This window comes from Polistes dominula, unplaced genomic scaffold (genome assembly GCF_049000335.1).
Source record: "Polistes dominula isolate Pdom_NZ unplaced genomic scaffold, Pdom_raw_medaka contig_49, whole genome shotgun sequence".
In the NCBI taxonomy this organism is placed as follows: domain Eukaryota; kingdom Metazoa; phylum Arthropoda; class Insecta; order Hymenoptera; family Vespidae; genus Polistes; species Polistes dominula.
The window spans coordinates 2,489,469-2,511,851 of record NW_028300914.1 but is presented as its reverse complement, the minus strand read 5'-3'; the positions used below and the strand labels follow the sequence as shown (position 1 = coordinate 2,511,851).

The following is a 22,383-nucleotide window of genomic DNA, read 5'->3' as shown; positions in this document are numbered from 1 at the left end:
CCTCAGTTAATGTAAACTATTATTCTCCCTTTCACCCTCTTCTTCTTCCACACCTTTTTGTGTCGTGTAAAATAGCTGACAACGTTAATTGACATTACGTGATTCTCGTTTGTTTTCAAATAAATAAAACCTTAACACGTTTTAACCAGTTGACTAGGGAATTTAGTTTTAAAATATCACTACAAGGCTCACAAAAGATCAAAACAAGCAACGACGTGTATACACGTCGAACGTACTTAACTGGTTAATATACCACGTCAGTCATAAATGACTGACACTAAACTTACCATTCAAGCCATGTCAAGCACATGTGACTGACAATCACCTTTCATTTTGATGCCCGTGGCCTGACAAAGATGTCCGTAAGAATTCGCATGACGTTTTCAACGTGTTAAAAGAATACCACATGTATGTATTACCATGATAAAATGTTAAATGATATTAATCCTTGTAAATTCTAACGACGACCGACCTACAATGAAGAAAGAAAGAAAGAAAAAAAAAAAAATGTAAACATAAACACAACAACGAAAATGAGAATGAAATTACTAAGAACCTTTCACCCCACTTCACTTCATCTACTACACATCCCATGTTTATATTTAATCTTTGTAAAATAAATACACACAAAAAATAAGAAGTACTGTATTACCTTCTTATCGACCTGTTTACATTAGACAAGCACTTGGTTGAAGAGTAGGTGGGGTGGGGGGGGGGGTAAGGGGTGGGATAAGAGAACACCTTGAGAGTCATGCGCTTATACGCGAAACGTGAATTACATTTTCCCCCACCCCTTCATTCACTCACTCACTACTAATACTACTACAACAAAACTACGTTAATTCCTATGTGTAATTACAATTGTACACTATTATCTATCTATGTTAGTATGTGTATATATATGTGTGTGTGTGTGTATAGTGATGTATGTATTCAATGGATAGGTGGAGAGTAAATGGGAGGAAGGGGGGGGTAGAAAATAGCAAATTCTAGAATGCCAATTAAGGACTTGCATAGTTGTATAGTATAGTATAGTATATGGTATAGTTTAGTATAGTATACTACTGTTTCTTTTTTCCTCCCTCCCTTTCCCTTTACTTTTTCTCATCGTAAGTATACGTTAGAATAGCCAACAAAACACGTTAATGAAATGAGATATAACTGGTGCTCGTCGTGAGAACGTACTTTAATGATAGCAAAAAAAATAGAAATATATAATTTATGGTGAAGATAAGAAATGAAAGAAAAAGGGAAAATGAATGGAAAGATTGACATAGAAAAATATCTAATTTGTTTCTACGAATTATTATTATTATTATTATTATTATTATACCTATTATCTTGTAAGAAATATAGGTGTGCGTGTTTTTCTTTTCTTGGATTATATATTATATAATTAAATTATATTTAAATTAATAATATAATAAGATATATTGTAATTATCAATAATTATAAATTTAAAATAATAATTATAAAGTTGAAATAATAATAAATATAATTTAGGTAATAAATTAATAATTTAATATTAAATTTAATTTAATAATTATTAATTTGAAATAATAATAAATATAATTTCGGTATTAAATTAAAAATGCAATATTTAATTTAACTAAATAATTATAAATTGGAAATAATAATAAATATAATTATTAATTTAATATTAAATTTAATTTAATAATTATAAATTGGAAATAATAATAAATATAATTATTAATTTAATATTAAATTTAATTTAATAATTATAAATTGGAAATAATAATAAATAATTGAAGTATGAAATTAAAAATTTAATATTTAATTTAATTTAATTTAATTTAATTTAATTTAATTTAATTTAATTTAATTTAATTTAATTTAATTTAATAATTATATATAATGAAATAAAATAATTATTATTGTATAACATCATTAAGTATCAGTATTATATATTATTAAACATTATTAAATTATTAATTTAAATATTAAATAAATGATAATAATGTAAATTGTTGGATATACGAATTTATGTAATATAAAATATGTTTTATTATTATTTTGTCATATTGCAAGATAAATTATGTAATATTATTGCGATCAAAATTAGCATTTTATTATTAATTTCTTTTATAAATAATGATTATTATCATTTATCATTATTTCATTTCATTTATTTATTTTTTTTATTTAACTCTTTTCTCTCTATTTCTTTTTTCTTTTTTTCCATCCAATGTCAACACATAAGTTTTAGAAATTTATTAATGGTCTTACGTCAAACTTGTTTGCTTTGGAATATCTTTACATTTATTTTAACGTGTTTAAAATTAGAAAATTATATATGTAAAGAAAGAAAAAGAAAAAAAAAAGAAAAAGAAAAAGAGAAAGAAAGAAGGAAAAAAAGAAAAAAATTAGCAGATAAAATAAAGACAACGTCGTAGAATTTTTAATGAGTATATATATATATATATACACACACATACATACATATATACATATACACATTGATGTATTATAAATATAAATATTCTTTGCCAAGTTTCTTCTTATTCTTATTATTATTATTCTTATTATTATTATTATTTTAAAATTAACGACAATTTTATTATACCGTTTAAAACTTATATTACAAACGTGGCCGCCATCAATAAATTTATCGTTTGGTTGAAAAAAAAAAGAAAAAAGAAAAAAAATACTTAAATTCAACTTTTACTCGATTCAAACTTACATTAGCTTATTTCATTATTCAAAAAGTTAAATCGAAATGAAGGAATAATATTTATTGATTAACATTCACGCGTTCAACGTTGATACACGATTTCTCTTTTTACAAATGCACAAATATCACGAATAAGAAAGAAGAATGAAAAAAAAAGAGAGAATTACGTTTGCAACACAGTGAAAAAATGAAAAAAAAAAAAAAAAAAAAAAAAAAAAGACAAAGTTTAATAAATGAAGGAGTGTAAAGATGATAAAAAAAAAAAAATATATATAAAAATAAAATGAAATAAAATAAAAAAGTACAAAAATAAAATCAACAAAATAATAAAAAAACGTGTTTTTGACCACAGGCGATATGACAAAGGGAAAAGAGTCATTTATGTGTGTGAATATATGTAGAAAAAAAAAAAAAATAAAAAGGGAGTTGAAATGTGTCACTGCATAGAATAAAAAATAATTAAAAAAAAAAAAAAAAAAAATGAAATAAAATAAAAATGTAAAGCAACATTTTAATAACTTGCAGAATATGTCAAAGATATTTTTATATTTATCTATCACCATATATATATATATATATATATATATATATATATATATATATATATATATATATATATATATATATATCTAATCTAACTATCTTTTTCTATCTTTTTCGTAATGGAATATTTCACGATGTAATTACGAAATGAAAATTTCTCTCCAATTTTTTTTTTTTTTTAATTAAATATTCGATCATGATAAATTGTTATTAAAATATTTATATATATATATATATAAAGGAATAATAATAAAAAAAATAATTTATTTTGTATTATTTACTTATATTCTCGATTAATTTAGGATCGTATAACATTGGTTTACGTTAAATCGAATCAGCCAATATTTGTTTACATTTTGAAATTTGACACATCGTATAATAATTATTAAAAAATAAAAAAATAAAAAGAATAAGTTACAATATTCGTTTATGTTCAATCGAAAGTTTTTATTTATCATATTATTTAATAATAATAATAATAAAACATATATATTGAATGTATTTTGAAATTTGATTACAAATAAGAGAAACACAACACGTTAACTGAAAATCTTGATAAAAAGATTTATGATGTTTATTATAAACATGATGCAATATCACAATATCACACGTGTAACACAAAACTCATTGAAATATATTCTATTTGAAAAATGTATATAAATAAAAAGAATGCACTTCTCGTACTTGTTGATCGATTAATCCAATCTCGAAAAAATGAATGAAATCAAGTAACAAAAATTAAAATAAAAATAAAAGAAATAAAAAACAAAACCGATGCATTTGCAGTTGCATGTTTATCGATAAAGAAACTTAAAACATATATTGACATTACAATAAAACAATTTTTTAAAAATAATTATTGAAATGATTGAATACGAAATATAATTGGGAAAAATAGAAAAAAAAAAACAAAAACCATAAAAGAACTTGATAAATATTAATATTACAAATATTTCATTTTATAATTATAATTAATTAATTAATTAATTAACATTTTTATAATAAAACCAGAAAACTAAAGAATTTTAATATTAATGTTAAAATATTTCATTTTAATTATAATTAATTAATTTTCCATTTTTGAAATAAAATTAAAAATAAAAGAACTTGATAAATATTAATATTAACAAAAATTTCATTTTAATTATAATTAATTAATTTTCCATTTTCAAAATACAAAATAATAACTTGAAATTATTAATATTAAAAATATTTCATTTTATAATTATAATTAATTAATTAACATTTTTATAATAAAACCAAACAATCAAAGAACTTTAATATTAAAAACTTTAGTAGAAAATATTTTCATATTAATATTAAAAATATTTTATTTTAATTAAAATGAATTAATTTTTCATTTTCCAAATGCAAGAAAAAAGTAGAACTTGATGAATATTAATATTAAAAATATTCCATTTTAATTAAAATTAATTAATTTTTCATTTTTGAAATAAAATCAAGAAAAAAGTAGAACTTGATAAATATTAATATTAAAGATATTTCATTTTAATAATAATTAATTAATATTTCATTTTTCAAATAAAAACATAAAAGAACCTGAAATTATTAATATTAAAATTTTCTATTTAAAATACAAACGAAACTTTTTATTCATATATATATATATATACATATATATACACAATAGAATTTCGTTTTTACCCCCACTTTGTTTCTATTTAATTTCTATACCCCTCTACTATTATAATCCCCACCACCACTACTACCACCCTTCCCCTTTGAATAATGTACCGACAGCTGCGAGAGATTGCATAATCGATAATATTATATAACTCGTTATTGTCGTTACATAAGCACGGTGCAAACATTTACATAAATATTACATACAAAGAGAGGTGTGTAAGAGTACGAAGGAAGCAGATATCCAATGACTTTAGATCACGACTAATATATATGTGTATATGTGTATGTGTTAATGTTTCCACGTGTGTTAGGTGTTACCATGTAATAATATATTTTATGTTATTTTATGTTTCATTGCATTACATTTATTTTATTTTATTTTTTATTCAATTTTCTTTTTTTTTTTTTTTCAACATGTGAATGTATGCGAAAATAATATTGTTCTATTATTATAATTTTTATGATTAATGAAAAAATATTTTATTATAAAATTAATCTTTTAACACTTTGTTGACCGGTCCCAAGTTAACTCGTGTTTCTGTGGCCGAACGTTGCTGATCGGTCACGAGTTAACTCGTGATGCGCTTTTTCTTTCCCATCACGTTATTTAAAAGGAAAACGCAGCGAAAGTAAATATTACAATAATAACAAATTTATTTGTACTATTGTTATATTGTTTATCATAACAAGAAGAAATATTCAAAGTAAAATTCATTTAAAATTACTTCGATTGTTTTAATTTTCAATTCAATTGCAAAATAATAATAGCCAGTGAGACATGAGATAGATTCTTAAAAAAAAATAACTGGTCAACAAAGTGTTAATTAGTAATTTATTATATTATATTAGGTCATTAAATATGAAATGTCTGATTTCGAGATGAAATTAATCCGAGTAATCAGACATTTCATAGTTAATAACCTAATATATAGTAATTATATTTTTATTATAATATTAATTTAATATATTTAATAAGTATTTTATAATTAATATTTTTTTATTAAATATTATTATTATTACACGAAAGACAATTTAAATGAGTATATATTTTGTAAAAATTTCTCATTTTTATTTTTAATTATAACACATTTTGTTATAATTATCAATTGTGACAAAATAATTTCTAAATTAATTTATTGATTTTATATAAATATGTATGTGTCTGTATGTGTGTTTGGTAATTATAACAGTGAACTATGCAAATTGAAAACATTCATTTTATGATTTATACTATGTTATAATTATAAATTTTATATTAAAAATAATATATATATGTATATTAATATAAAGAACAGTAATATAAATTAAATCACAAAATCAATCTTTTCAATTTGCATACCTCACTCCAATTCATAATTATCGGTAACCAATCACACACATATATACACATAATATACAATTTTTCATTAATACATACAAACGTGTATTGATTTTTGTTCTTATATTTCCTATATAAATTTAATTAATCTCCTATGTGCACCCCCCACTATCCACTACCCTTCCTTCCCACCCTTACATGAATGCTCGTTGTTATTGGTCGTGTTTATTTTTTTTTATAAAAAATCATTATTCATTTATTTATATTTATTTTCTTTAAAATCAATCTTCACCCCCTCCCCCACACACACATAGTATGGCAACCGTTTCATAGCTTCGTTACATAGCTCCGTTTCCGTTTATTTACTTTTCAGATCACTCCCATTCTAAAGAAGTTTTCACTTGAAAAAATAAAATAAAATAAAATACAAAATTCATTTATAAAAAAAGAAATAGAGAAGAACAAAATGGCAGATGGTATAATAATAATTATTCACAATTAAACACGTTCGTCGTCCAGCGCGTTTCGGTTGAGTTTCTCGTCAGGCCCAAAATTCGACTGTCGGCGTGCCGTAACGTAAAGAAGCGATTAGTAGAAATATCAACAATGCGACCACAGTATTATTGTTATATTATATTATATAAATATATAATATATCGCCATCTGTTAGAATTGTATCGAATTAACTGAGATAATCATGACTCTTTGTTAATAAACAAATAATTCGCAATAAAATAATATTGCGATTATAAATTAAGATATAAACTATCCTATCTTTCAAGTTGGATGAAACTGCATACAGTGTGTAAAATTTTATTAAAAACGGTTCAGTAGTTTAGGAGTCCATTGCGGACAAACAACGTGACACGTATAATATATTAAGATATTATATAATATATTTTATTTACCGAAAATAATAAAATATAAAACTTCAACAAGAAGAGCGTCACCTTATGCGGTGACAAAACCTCCGAGGAAGCATACCCGTCACCGTATATGGTGACATGGCGACGAACGTGTTAAATTACAATTTAAATTACAATTTAAATCATTTTCACATTTAACATTTTATTTGAATATTTTCTTATTAATTTTGTTTTACTTTCTATTTATAATTCAGTAAAAGTATTATCTTCAAGTACGTTGAAGATGATATTTTTTTTTTTGGAAGGGTTGGAAAGTACAGGAAGAGAGAAGGGGGTGTACTGGAGGGTGAGAATCATCGTAGTTAGGTGCTAAAAGTGACGGATAATTGCTTGTAACTCTTTTTCATTCTAAGGGTTGTATATTCGCATAAAATATTTCTTTCATCATTATTCGTTAACTTCAATAGTTGATGTGTTGGTAGAAAAGGTGAAGAGGAAGAGGAGGAGGAGGAGGAGGAGGAGGAGGTGGAGGGGAAGAAAGAAGTGGAAGAGGAGGAAGGAAGAAGACCTCGTAAAAAGTTGCTAAGGTAATTCTTGTGGAAAAAAAAAAAGAAAAAAGAAAAAAGAAAGAAAAGGGAGTTGAAAGAAGTGAGGGTGGGTTGTGGTGGAAGATAATGATGGCCGATGAACCAACAACAACAATCCAACCCAACATGAACCGGTTTTTCGTTGGTCGTTCAACGCAACTCAACACACAACGTTTGAAACAACTTTAGAAAAATAAAAAGAATGTGGAGAAGGAAGAGGAGGAGGAAGAGGTGGGGAGGAACATTAAACTCATGAGGAAAAATTAATCGACAAATAGCTCACCTGGTCAGCCATATTGTAACCGTCGTTCAAGGACAAATTGAGATTGTCGTTTCTCTGTAACAAATGAAGAAGAACAAATATATTTATTATGAGTTTAGATATTAATAAATCTGACATAATGATACATATATATATATGTATATGTATGTATGTATAAAAGTATTAGGTAAATTGTTTATGAAATATATAAAAGAAGAAATATATAAAGAAAGAATATAAATCATGACGTAAGACCATCAGTGTGTGTCACATTTTCATTTGATAAAGTATGAAGTAACCCATGAAAGTAAATGAGAAATAATATAGGTAATAAAGATTCCGCGTCAAGTCAACATTTTTATTTTTATTTCTTATTTCTTATTTTTATTATCATTATTATTACGTTTCTTATATGTGTCAACGATTATTTCTTGTTGTTGTTTTTTTTTTTTTTTTTTTTTTTTTTTTTTTTTTTTTTTTTTTTTTTTTATAATTAAACTTCGTTCAATTTTATTTATCGTTTTTTTAATTTCCTTTATAATTATATTTTATATAATTTTTTTTTATATATTTTTTCTTTTAAACATTTCATATCATATTTTATATAATTTTTGTATAATTATTCTTAATAATATTTTAAATAATAATTTATGTTATTTTTTTTAATAATATTTACCTATAATATTTTATGTAATTTTTCTTTATAATATTTTATATATTTTTTAAAATAATATTCTATATAATATTTTAAATAATATTTTATATAATTATTTTTATAATTTTTTTTAAAATATTTTATATAATATTTTAAATAATATTTTAGATAATTTTTCTTTATAATATTCCATATGATATTTTAAATAATATTTTATACAATTTTATAATAATTTATCTTTATAATATTTTAAATAATATTTTATACAATTTTAATATAATTTTTCTATAGAATATTTTATAGAATCTTATATATTATTATTATTATTATTCATATATATTATTATATATTATTATTCATAATATTTTATACAATTTTGTTAGAATTGTTCTTTACAATATTTTAAATATTATTTTATAATAATTCTGTTCTAATTATTCTTAATAATATTTGAAATCATATTTCATACAATTATTCCTCATAATATTTTCTATAATATTTATTCTATAATTTGTTTTTTTTTTTTTTTTTTTTTTTTTTTTTTAAACAATCATATTTAATTAAATTCGTCAATCATCTTCTATTTAAACCAAATCTCTCTTCTTCTCTTCATATTTCATTAATGCCCATACGATAAAGTTCAGACTACAAACCACCGCCGCTGTTACTATTACAACTACTACCCCTATTGTATCCTTTTCCCTTGTTCGTAAATGAAAACTTAATGTAATAAAATTGAACAAAAGCTGCGACTATGACGACTACTATAACTATGACTATGACTATTACTATGACTACTACGAAAACGAGGAAAGTTATAATTCGTAATTAATAACCCTGTCGTCCGATAAATTCAATGTCCAATTTTCAAGCGACAAGCTCACACAAATTAGACAGAAAGAGACAGACACAGAAATACAGAAAGAGACAGAAATAGAGAAAGAGAGAGAGAGACAGAAATAGAGAAAGAGATAGAGAAAGAAATAGAGAGAGAGTTACAATTTATGATTTGCAATACGATAAATATAATATCGTCGGAGGATAAACGTCGCATGCGGAATATCGTAATGGGAATGATAAAATATTGCGATTCGACAAATATGATAATATAACATTATTATATTTACTAGTTCTAATTGGCCGGGGCAATTAAATTACCGATGGATAATTTGCATTTCGTGTATGCGTACAGTATTTACCGCGTTCGATCGGAACACTCGATTGCTTTAATAGATCCTTAATATGTGTGTATATTTGAGTATGTGTATGCGTACCATGTTTCTCTCTTTGTCTGTCTGTCTGTCTGTCTGTCTCTCTCTCTCTCTCTCTATTTCATTCTGTCTGTGTGTGTGTATATGGATGTGGGTGTACTCGCAGTAGCTCTGTGTTTATATTTCAAATATAAATAGATAAAATGAATTAATAATATTAGTATTTCGAGATATCTCCAATTTCTTGTTTTATTCAAATTTAAACAAATAATAAATAATGATTATAAAGGAAAAGAAAAAATACAGAAAAAAAATAAAAGGAATGGAATACATCAGATAATTATTATTATGGTAATAAATGTTTAATGATATAATCAATGTTTAATAAAATATTTTTAGAATAATCATTATGTTTCAAAAGTTTTCACCATTTATCAAACGTACTTAATAATAATAATAATAATAATAATAATAATAATAATAATAATAATAATATATTATTATTATTATTATGTTATTAGATTTAATTTTATTTTTAATAATAATTTTATTATAGATATATTTTTTATTTATAATACTAATTTTATTAAATTTATTTTTATTTATAATACTAATTTTATTTATATTTAATAATATATAGTATATTTTATAATATTAATATATTATATATTATATAACAGTAATAATAATAATTATTATTATTAAAAATATATTATAGTATAGTATATAAAATATAGTAATCTAATTATTAATTATTAATAATAATTATTATCAATTATTATCTAATTATTAATATAATTATTGTAGTAATATATATAGTAATAATTATAATAAATAAAAATTAATAAATAATATAAATAATAATAATAATTATTATTATTATAAATAAAAAAAAAGAATAAAATAATATTACTGCTATGGTAATAAAATGTTAAATAATATATTTTAACAATAATATAACATTTTTCATAACCATCCCCATTTATATATAGCAAACGTTTCTAATGATAATAATAATAATTATCATTAGTATAAATAACAAAAGCACAAAGTAATAAAATAATAATTGCTATCGTAATAAATGTTTAAACGATGTTTTCAAAATAATATCACGTTTTAAAGCTTTCTACATATTTCGTGTTTCTATCTCTTTATTTATTTATTTTTTTTTTTAACATAAATCATTCATTGCAAAATTCATTTTGTTTCTTATTTTTGTTGTTCACTGTTTCAAAATTCGTTGAGACGATTTTTTCTATAGAAATATATTTCTCTTCTTTATGTCATTTCAATCATCATCTAATGAAATATATATACTCATATATTTGTAAATATAAATCATACTGTGTGTGTGTATGATTTGTTACAATTTATTTTGTTTGACGAGAATTTATTCGATAAAATATATTCAAGATATAAAAAAAGAAAAAAGAAAAAAAAAAGGAAGGAGTGGGGAATAAAATTTGTAATTTAAAGTTTCGATTTTAAATATTTGATTAGAAATTCTTGTAAGTTTGTTTTTTTTTTTTTTTTTTTAAATTTAAATTTCTTACCCATTGAGAACTTATGATAATTATCAATGGTATTTGATTTAATTAACCTATGATCTCACTTTTAATATTACCTTTGGCTATTTGCATTTTAAATAATTTCAAAAAAAAAAAAAAAAAAAAAATAAAAAAATAAATAACCGTTCTTTTATAATAATTAGTTGTCATCGATGTTACGTAAATGTTTGTTCGTAGTTGGGTTCGTTGTCAAAGTTCGATTGATGGAAACATACTAAATGTTAAATAAATAACGATGAACTTTTACCTTAAGGCAAAGTTTTAATACATTTGCAAATGAGGGGAGAATGAATAGAAAAATATATCAAGGTAAGAAGAAGAAACGATACAAATGTATAAATGTATAAAACATGATTTCTTTCTATTTTTTTTTTTTTTTTTTTTTTTAATATGTTAGTTTGTAAATGTGTGTTATACTTTTCTATTATATCAATTTATTTTGTATATGTAAAATTATTATTGATAAAGATACACACGTATATTGTATACCTGAATATATGTTGTACATCGAGAGAATCAATGTAATATTTCTTTTTTTTTTAATTATTATTTTTTTTTTTAATTTAAAATAACATTTATCAATATTTGTGTGCTTGATTGGATAATATTTACTCTGGGTGCAGGTGTACCCCGAAGGAAATTACTCCAACAAATTTCGTTCATTTACAAAATTGACAATATATTCCAATTAATGAATAATAATAATTATTATTATTATTATGATAATTATTTCTTTATAATTCATCATTTTGAATCATTTAGGTTATCATTTACTTCTATTTTTAATTAAAATGAAAAAAAAAAAATAAAATAAAATAAGAGAGAGAATATTAATCTGTTATACAATATATGTAGTTCCAAATATATATATATAATTCGTATTTATATAATTTTATATAATTTATATTATACAAATAGTATTAAAATTATATTAAATATATATATATATATATATATATATATATATATATATATATATATATATAAAATTATTTTAATTTATTATATATTTATTATTATTATTATTATTATTATTATTTATTATATATAATATATATAAAAAATACTATTATCTATACTATTATTATAGTATGTATAATATTATTATATATATACTATTATATATATTATAGTATTATAATATAATATATATTACTACATTACATTAATATTATATATAATATTATATTATACTATTATAGTATATATAGTAATACTAATATATATATATATATATATATATATAAATTGGTGTATTAATTTTATGAGATATTAAATAATTTGGTATTAGTATTATATATTTGGTAATAGTATTACATATACTATTATTATATTATATATAATATTATATTATACTATTATAGTATATATATAGTAATACTATACTAATAAAATACTATCATATATATATACATATATATATATACAAAGTGGAGTATTAATTTTACGAGATATTAAAAAATTCGTGTTATCATTTATTTCTGAAAAAAAAAAAATAAGATAATAATAATCTATCATCCTTCCAAAAATCATCCTATATATATATATATATATATATGTATATATGAAACAAGTGAAATAATTCGGTTTGAAAATAATTCTATCATTTAAAACAGACTTCCCTTTCTGGTTAACTGAAACTTGGCTCGTTAGGGATATGAGTGGGATTAATGGAAAGTCCCATTTGAGGAATTCGATTGGGAATTTGGGAAAATCGAAGGCTCGTAAAGCCTTCTGAGTTTGGAGTTATGAGAATGAATGAAATAGAGAGATAGAGAAATAGAACAGATGATATGAGTATTTCCTAATAGTAGTCTAGAAATCGATGCTAGGACACATTTCATACATTTCTATGTATCCATTTCTATCTCTTTCTATTTCTAACGATTCCCATACAATACAAATACAAACATAACACAAAATACAACACGTTGAAGACTAGGAATAAGAGAAGGATGAAAAGGATGAAGAAAAGGAGGAGGAAGTAGTGGTGATGATGGTTGTATGTAATAGTAATAGTTGTAGTAATGGTGTTGGTGTGGTGGCTAGATTCCATAGGAATGTTATCTCATGGAACACACAGGAGGAACGACAACAATGCCGACGGGCATAACTTCGTTCCAGTCCCGTAGGAATCCCAACGCGCGTATACGCGTAAACGCAAACGCAAACTGGCTACAATCTATCTATCTATCTATCTCTATCTATCTATCTAATATTACCCTTCTTCTCTCTCTCTCTCTCTCTCTCTCTGTCTCTCTTTCTCTCTATCATTGTGTGTATCGAAGTTATGCGAAAGCTAGACAAACCTATGCATACTTATTTTTTGTTTTACGAAATATGTTATCTATCTTTGTTCAATTCAATCCAATTTCATTTATTATTTATGTATATGTACATATGTGAGTACATGTTTGTATTGTAAGTATGTAAAAGCATCTACGTATGTATCTTAATATGTGAGTATATATTTATGTATTTTTGTAAGTATGTTAAAGTATGTATGCGAGTATGTATGTATTGTAAGTATGTAAAAGTATGTAAGTAGTATGTAAGTATGTGAATATGTATATATTATAAGTATGTATGCAAGTATGTATGTATTGTAAGTATGTAAAAGTATGTAAGTAGTATGTAAGTATGTGAGTAAGTATATGAATATGTATGTACTATAAGTATGTAAAAGCATGCACGTATGTATCTAAGTATGTGAGTATATATGTATGTATTTTCGTAAGTAAGTAAGTGAGTATGTATGTATGCAAGTATGTATGTATTGTAAGTATGTATGTATTGTAAGTATGTAAAAGTATGTACGTATGTATATATATATTTTTGTAAGTAAGTGAGTATGTATGTACGTATGTATGTATTTTCATAAGTATGTGAGTATGTATGAGATTAAAAAGTTAAAATAATGAACGTATTTGTAGATTTTAAAGATAATGAGAAATAATGGATATAATAATAATAATAATAATGATAATGATGATAATAATAACATTAATTAATTAATGAATTAATTAATATGAAAATGAACATCCATTAATGAGGAGAAATATGAAACATAAAATTAATATACGACATAATACAAATTTATTTATTACTTTTTTTCTTTTTGATCATTTCATTATAATATTAGATTAAATTTATTCGAGATAATAATAAAACGATTCATGATAATATATAATATAAATACTAGAGATGAAAATATGTCTAAATTTGACAAATATTAGATCTAATAATAATAGTTTCAATGAGAATTTGCAACGTTCAACTTTGTTCAACTATGTATACATATACATATATATATATATATATGTACTAGTTTCGAGAATGCTACGACGTTATGGCTTATTGATAAACGTAAATGTAAATGAGTACATAGGAAGCGTATTCAAATACATAACATTTACTACTACTACAAGTATGATGATGATGATTATGATGATGATGATGATAATTATGATAGTTTAACGTATCACTATATATATCTATGTATACTATGTGATAGTTGTATGTGAGTTATCTATGTTTCCTGATAAAGCTTTGCAAATTTACTTACATTAGTTTACCAATAGAATCGTAGATGACAAATAGATGAACGTTCACACAAATAACTAACGTTTAACTTAAGTTTAACTCTAAATAAGAAAGAGAGAGAGACAGAGAGAGAGAGAGAGAGAGAGAGAGAGAGAGAGAGAGAGAGAGAGAGAGAGAGAGAGAGATCTATGTATTTATATACTATATATATTATACATAAAATATATATGTTTATATATTTATATATGCAACATGGTGAAAGGTCGTATAATTTAAACGTAGTTGCATCTTTTTAAACTTTCAAATGCATAGTCTCCTTTTACTTGAAATTAGAATTTAAATGAGTGTTAGTGAGTGAGTGAGTGAGAGAGAGAGAGAGAGAGAGAGAGAGAGAGAGAGACAGAGTGAGAGAGAGGAAATAGAACAACAAGCAAGCAAACTTGTTTCTTTTTTGATTAATTATTCAACGTTATTCGGTGGTCTACTCTATTTATTTCCCCTCTACTACTTTCTCAAGGCAAACTAATAAAAGGTTCAAAGTAGAAAACAATGTTCAATCGATAACCGGATGACCTGACTACTACTACAACTATCATAATCACTACCACACCCTCACTATTACTATTACTATTATTATTATTATTATTATTACTGGTGGTTTGTATCTGGGTCTATATATGTATATATATATATTCAATTAATATTTATTATACATAAACTTTTTTATTCAACTTCATGAACAATTCAATGCTTATAAATATTCATTGGATTACCTAGAAAAGTAGATATTAATTTTGAAAATTTATTATATAAAATTATTATGTATAAATTTCTATCCCAACCTCTCACATATATCGTATTGGGATCTCTGGTAGGGGTGTGGCGTAGCAATTCGACCTATCTACTGTAATTTTGAATTTAGCCACCAGATAGCGTATTCAAGTGCTAAAGATCCTAATATTAAAGTAATCTATTAATAACATTAATATTTTTTTATTTCAAATCTCATGGTGGTTTTTTTTCCTTCTTCTCAATATATTATGATGTAAGTAATATAATATTTAATAATAATTTATTTTACAAATTAATAAATAAATTTTTTTTATAACGATTATCAACTTAAAAGTGACTCGAAGTGTTTTAATAAAACGAAACAATTTTTAGTACACCTACCTTCTATTTTTTTAAATATATAATATTAATAAAATAAATATTAATTTTAATAATAAAATATTTTCTAAATATAAAATAAATATTTTATTAATTTTAATAATATTAATAATAATAAATTTTCTAAATAAGTTTATTAAAAAAATATTGATAACCAAAAGAAATTAATTTATAAAACAAACTACAAACTATACCATTGAATTATTATTAATATTATTATTATTATTAAAATTATTCTAACCACTACGTGGTAGTGGTAACATCCCCCATCATACAAAAAATATTCTCTCTGACTTCTTTCACATTTATTTATTTATTTATTTGTTTATTTATTTATTTCTGTTTTTTTTTTCTTTTCGTTCGTTCGTTACCACCATACGACAGTTGCCCTCTTTCCACCCACCACCCACGCCTTTTTTTTCCCCAACCAACCACATACATGGGACAACTCGACACAACGTTGAGTAAACGCGAGAATAAAACGCAATTCTTTTTTCTTTTTTTTTTCAAACTGTTTTATTTTTCCTCAATTGAAATTCACGTTCCCTCGAAACAAACTCGGACTTTTGCGACAAACCCCTGTGATGGTGGTGGTGGGCACCCTCTATGAGTTTGCTTTGCTTCGTAAACAAATAATCATAATAATAATAATAATAACAGCCATTGTTGGAAAGGGATGACTGGAAGTACGATGGGGGTGGGTTTGGTGAGGTGGCTTCATGAGGGAGAGGAGGGAGGGTAGGGGGTGGGCTTCAGCTTGCACTTGGGTAAATAAATAAATAAATAAATAAATAAATAAATAATGATTTTCTCTATTCGCCGTATGTTTTTCTTTCTGGAATGAGAGGGTTCGTTTGATACAGGAAGATTGAGTGAATCGGTGGGGGTGAGGGTTTTGGATGGGGGTGGGTTTTGTTAGTCTGGCAAAATAAAATGAGAAAGGAAAATATAACGAAATGATTTATTTTTATGGCTCTTATTGCGTTACGAATATTTGTTGTTAATTTCGATTTGTTCTTTTTTTTTTTTTTTTATTCTTTTGTCTTTTGTCTGTGTGTTTTTTCTTTTTTTTTTTGTTTAATATTATTTTCATTTTTTTTTTTTTACGGTTCCCTTTTTGTTTTATGTTTCATATTTTTATCGTCCAGGTTTTTATATTGTGTTTTCTTTTCAATTTTATTTTATCAACCCTTATACAAACACAGTGCGCATGCGTACTCTATTTCTTTCTCTCTCTCTCTCTCCCTCGTTCTCTTTACAAAAACCTCCTCCTTTTCCACCCACTGTCACCCTTTTCTACCCCTCGTTTTATATATGCATGTACTATATACGTAGAAATTTAATAAACGAAATACATTTTTCAATTTACGTTGAATTTCGAATAAATTTCAATTCTCCTACTCTGGTCATTGACGGGAAATAAAACAAACCCCTCTGATCGATAATTATTCCCTCTGTTTTTTTTCTTTCTTTTTCATTAATTAAAAATTAATTAATGTGATAGAGAGAAAAAAGAGACAGAAAGAGAGAGAGAGAGAGAGAGGAAGAATGAAATAATATAAATGTATGTATTAATAAAATAAAGTATAAAAATATAAAATATAAAATACAAAACATATGATAATGAAAGAAAATATAGAAATGTAAAAATATCAGATGCAAAGCACATGATAATAAAATAAAATATAAAAATGTGAAAATATAAAATTTAAAATATAAAACATATATTATAATAAAATAAAATAAAATAAAATATAAAATATAAAATAGAAAAAATAAAAATACAAAATTAATAAAATAAAATATGAAACACATATAAAATATAAAACATTTATAATAAAAGTAAAACACAACAAAAAAATATAAAATTATAAAATATAAAATGTAAAATATATATTAACAAAATAAAATATAAAACATATATTATATATAATAAAATAATGTATAAAAATATAAAATTAAAAATGCAAATATATAATAATAAAATAAAATATAAAATACAAAAAAAAATATAAAATGCAAATATATAATAATAAAATAAAATATAAAATACAAAAAACTAAAAATGCAAAATTAATAAAATAAAATATGAAACATATAAAATATAAAACATTTATAATAAAAGTAAAACACAAAAATATAAAATTATAAAATATAAAAATATAAAATATAAAACAAATATTATATACATATACAAAAAAAAAATAAAATATAAAATATAAAATATAAAATACAAAAGACATATATTAATAAAATAAAATATAAGAATATTCAATACAAAACATATATTAATAAAATAAAATGTAAAAATATAAAAATACACACAAAACGCATATTAAATGAAAAATAATATACAAATGTAAAACTATAAAATAAAAATATGTATATACATATATATGTGTATGTATGTATGCATAAAAGAAAAAGAAAAAATAAAAAAGAAAAAATAAATTACAATAGTAAAGTGTTAGAAGATAGGAACGTTATCGTATTTAAAAATCGTACGCTATATATATATATAATAAAAAAAAATAAAAATAAAAAAAAAAAACAGAAAAATATTACTAAAGGAAATAAGGTCGAGTTGGTACGATCGATCTTGCTATACCCTTTCTCTCTTTTTCTCTTTCACACACCCACTTTCCATCACCACCACCCCTTTAACTCTCTTCTTCCACTTTTTATCGTGACTAATGTCTAAAGAATCGTGACGTTTCGACTAAATCGATCGGTTGTTTTCTACATCCCCCTTTTTTTCTTTTATCTAACTCCCTACATACATATATATATATATAAATGCTACCCTTAATCCTCTACTATTCATTCTGGTTTTTTTTTTTAATTTCATTCTTCTTTGAACGAAATATTTTTATTATAAAAAAAAAAAAAAAAAAAAAAAAATACGTAGGAAAACATTTCATTGAACTTATTTCAATCTCGTAATTACCGGAGTTACACGTACACACGCATATACACACATATACATATTCACAAATATACATACGGTACCACGTATATGCAAATGTGAATATTTATTTGAAAATTGGTACGCCTAAATAATTTTTCCAATTGTAAGTAACGTTGATTTGAAGAGAGAGAGAGGGAGAGAGAGAGAGAGAGAGAGAGAGAGAGAGAGAAACAGAGAGAGAGAGATAGAATTAAAAAAAAAAAAAAAAAAAAACGAGAAAAAGTCGATTTATATATTCAGAAAGGAAATTGAAAATAAATATTTATTAAATTTTATATTCCGCTCTTTCCATCCGAGTTATTCGTACTTTTAAAATTTTAAATGTAAATTCACCTTATTAAGTCTCCAATAAGGGGTTGGGTTCGGGAAGGAGAGAGGGTTGAAGGGGAATGTGGAAAAAGAGGGATGGAACAGAAAATTAAGTAAATATTGATTTTTAAAACTTTCTTCTTGATATCTAAATTCACTCACTTTTTTTTTTTTTTTTATTCTCTTTTATTCTTTTTTCTCATATTTTATATTAAAAAAAAAAAAAAAAAAAAAAAGAAAAAAAAATAAGTCACAAAATCTCAAATGAAAATCTAAGAGATTTCATAACTTCGATTTAACAGAACTCATTGAGTGATAAATTAAATTGAACATTAATTTTGATAAATCGTAATTAATTATTAATAATAACGTTTAATTATAAAACTTAATGTGTGTGTATTAAAATACACATATACATATACATACATGTTATATTAAATGTATTAAAACGATGTATAAAAAAATGTGACGAATCTTTTTACGAAAAAAAAAAAAACGAAAATGAAGAAGAACAGCACATTTATAATTAATAAAAAAACATAAATAAATAATAAGAAAATAAGTAAGTAGTAATAACAATAATAAAAAACATTTATACACCAGGATTCAAAATAATATATTAAATAATTAAATAATATTTATTATAAATTAAATTAATAAAATATTTTTATTAAATAATTTTTTTTTTTTTATTTCGTTCAAAGAAGAATGAAATTAAAAAAAAAAAAAAAAAAAAAAAAAAAAAAAAAAAAAAACAAAAATGAATAGTAGAGGAATAAGGGTAGTATATATATATATAGTAATATTATTTTATTAAATTATAATAAATAAAAACAAATATATTGTAACTTACAACAAATAGACAACCAAAATTCAAACACAATTGATTCCAAAATTTCCAAAAACAAAAATACAACAAAAAATATTCTAACCCCAAAAAAATACATTTATCATATTGAATAATATCTTTTATTTATAACCCACACGTAGATATTTTAAATTTAATAATAATAATAATAATATATGAATAATATAAATGAGATAAAATATTGATTGCATTCAATTGACAATGCGAATGAGGAAGAGAATAGTACGAATATTCCTATAACTAACTGTATATTTTGCATATATATATATAAAGTGTCTAAATACATACTCACATACATATACACAAACATATATATATAATATATGTAAGTACGAAGTCCGAAAACTCTGACTACTAAATCTACTAACGTCACGTTTGTTACCTCGTGTATTTAGAGTATCCGATCGAAGCGAAAACGTGACATGACTTTGCACAAAGTTATACTTCAAACCAAAGTATTACATATATATTATTTGGGTAGAAGGAAGGCAGAAATGGGAATGGAAGGGGAAGGGGAAGGGGAAGGGTACACATATAACACACGTATATAACGGACGATGAACTGCGAAAAGATATGCAAAGTGTTCGTTCATAAATAAATAATGTGATTTCGCAAAATGTAAATTCCAATACGTGGAATGTTCTAAAAAAGAAAAAAAAAGAAAAAAAAAGAATTCAATAATATAATCGTGTTTATCAAAAGAGAATGAATCATCTGTATCTTCTTTCACCTTTCTCACTCTCCCCCTCCCCGAACTCCCCCCTTGTTACCTTTTCTTTTGGTGAGATATTACGCAATCATTATATAAAACATTTAATTAACATTTTACATTGGTATTTATTATTCAAAGCCAATATAACTCTTCCGTTTCTATTTTTTTTATTTTATTATAAATTAAAATTAATTTATTTTCTTTATACAATAGAAAGATTGATAATAATAATTGTTATTGTAATTAAGTATAATATTAAATATTTTATTAATAAAATATTGAAGATTATAAATTGTATAATAATTAAATTTAATATTAAATATTTTATAAATAAAATATTGAAGACAATAAATTTTATTATTATAATTAAATTTAATAATAAATATGTTAATAATAAAATATAAAAAATAATAATTATTTTAATAATAAAATAATAAAGATAATAAATACCATTATAATTAATTTTAATATTAAATATTGCAATATTAAAATATTAAAAATAATAAATATTAATTTAATTAAATTCAATAATAATACAAATAATTATTAAATATAATTCTAATTATTAATACTATTATTATTATGCTTGTGTATATATATTAATGTTAATTCTACATATTGAAAAATATGATATTTAATAAAATTATTTTATTTTGCATATGTGCATTTTATGTATGCGTGTGTACGTCATGTAAATATCTCTTCTAATTGTTATAATTAATTAAAATAAATTTCATTTTTTCTCTCTCTCTCTCTGGAAATGTATTATTATTACTATTATTATTATTATTAATAATATTATATATATTATTACAAACGAAAAATTATTTGATTTGTTTCGTTTTTAATATTATTCATATAATATTATACTACAACAAAAACGTGTATAAATAATTTAAATACGATGATAGTTTTACATAACGAACGAATATAGATTTTAACATATTACAAGTATATATGCAAAAATATGTATTATCTTTATCGTCAAATACATATTACACAGAAAGATATTTATACATTGATACGAATAGTTTATGTAACCAACTAATAAAATGATATTCACATTATTTATACATATTATTAAAATATATGTTATTATAAAAATATACATATATGTATATATTATCTTTATAAAATAAAAATACGTACACGAACGTATAATAAATATAATATAAATTACTTTGATATGAAAGTTTTATATAACGTACGGAATATAAAGAATTTTATCATATATTAAACATGTTACATATATATATACCTATATATATATATATATATATGATAACAAGGTATTATCTTTAGTAAAATAAACCACATATACACTACTACTTTTACTACTACTACTAACATCCGTACAGAGAGATATGTTTATGATTTTTTATGTTATGTGTGTGTGTGTGTACTTTTTCATATGAGAATAGGTTTTATGTAACGAAACGAATATAAAATTAGTAACACATATT

The 22,383-nt window shown here is 22.5% G+C and overlaps 1 protein-coding gene across 5 annotated transcripts in view; it reads right to left on the bottom strand.

Annotated features, from left to right (window-relative positions):
* The window catches only part of LOC107066867 (TOX high mobility group box family member 4), a 265,278-nt gene that overhangs the window by 42,932 nt on the left and 199,963 nt on the right, over positions 1–22,383 (bottom strand). For all 5 annotated transcript variants that reach the window (XR_001475796.2, XM_015321882.2, XM_089169985.1 and 2 more), the window contains one exon: positions 7,937–7,990. Coding sequence is in view for 4 of the 5 variants with exons in the window: in XM_015321882.2 (XP_015177368.2) it covers positions 7,937–7,990 (54 nt within the window). In the remaining variant the exon portion in view is untranslated. The remainder of the gene's footprint in view (positions 1–7,936; positions 7,991–22,383) is intronic.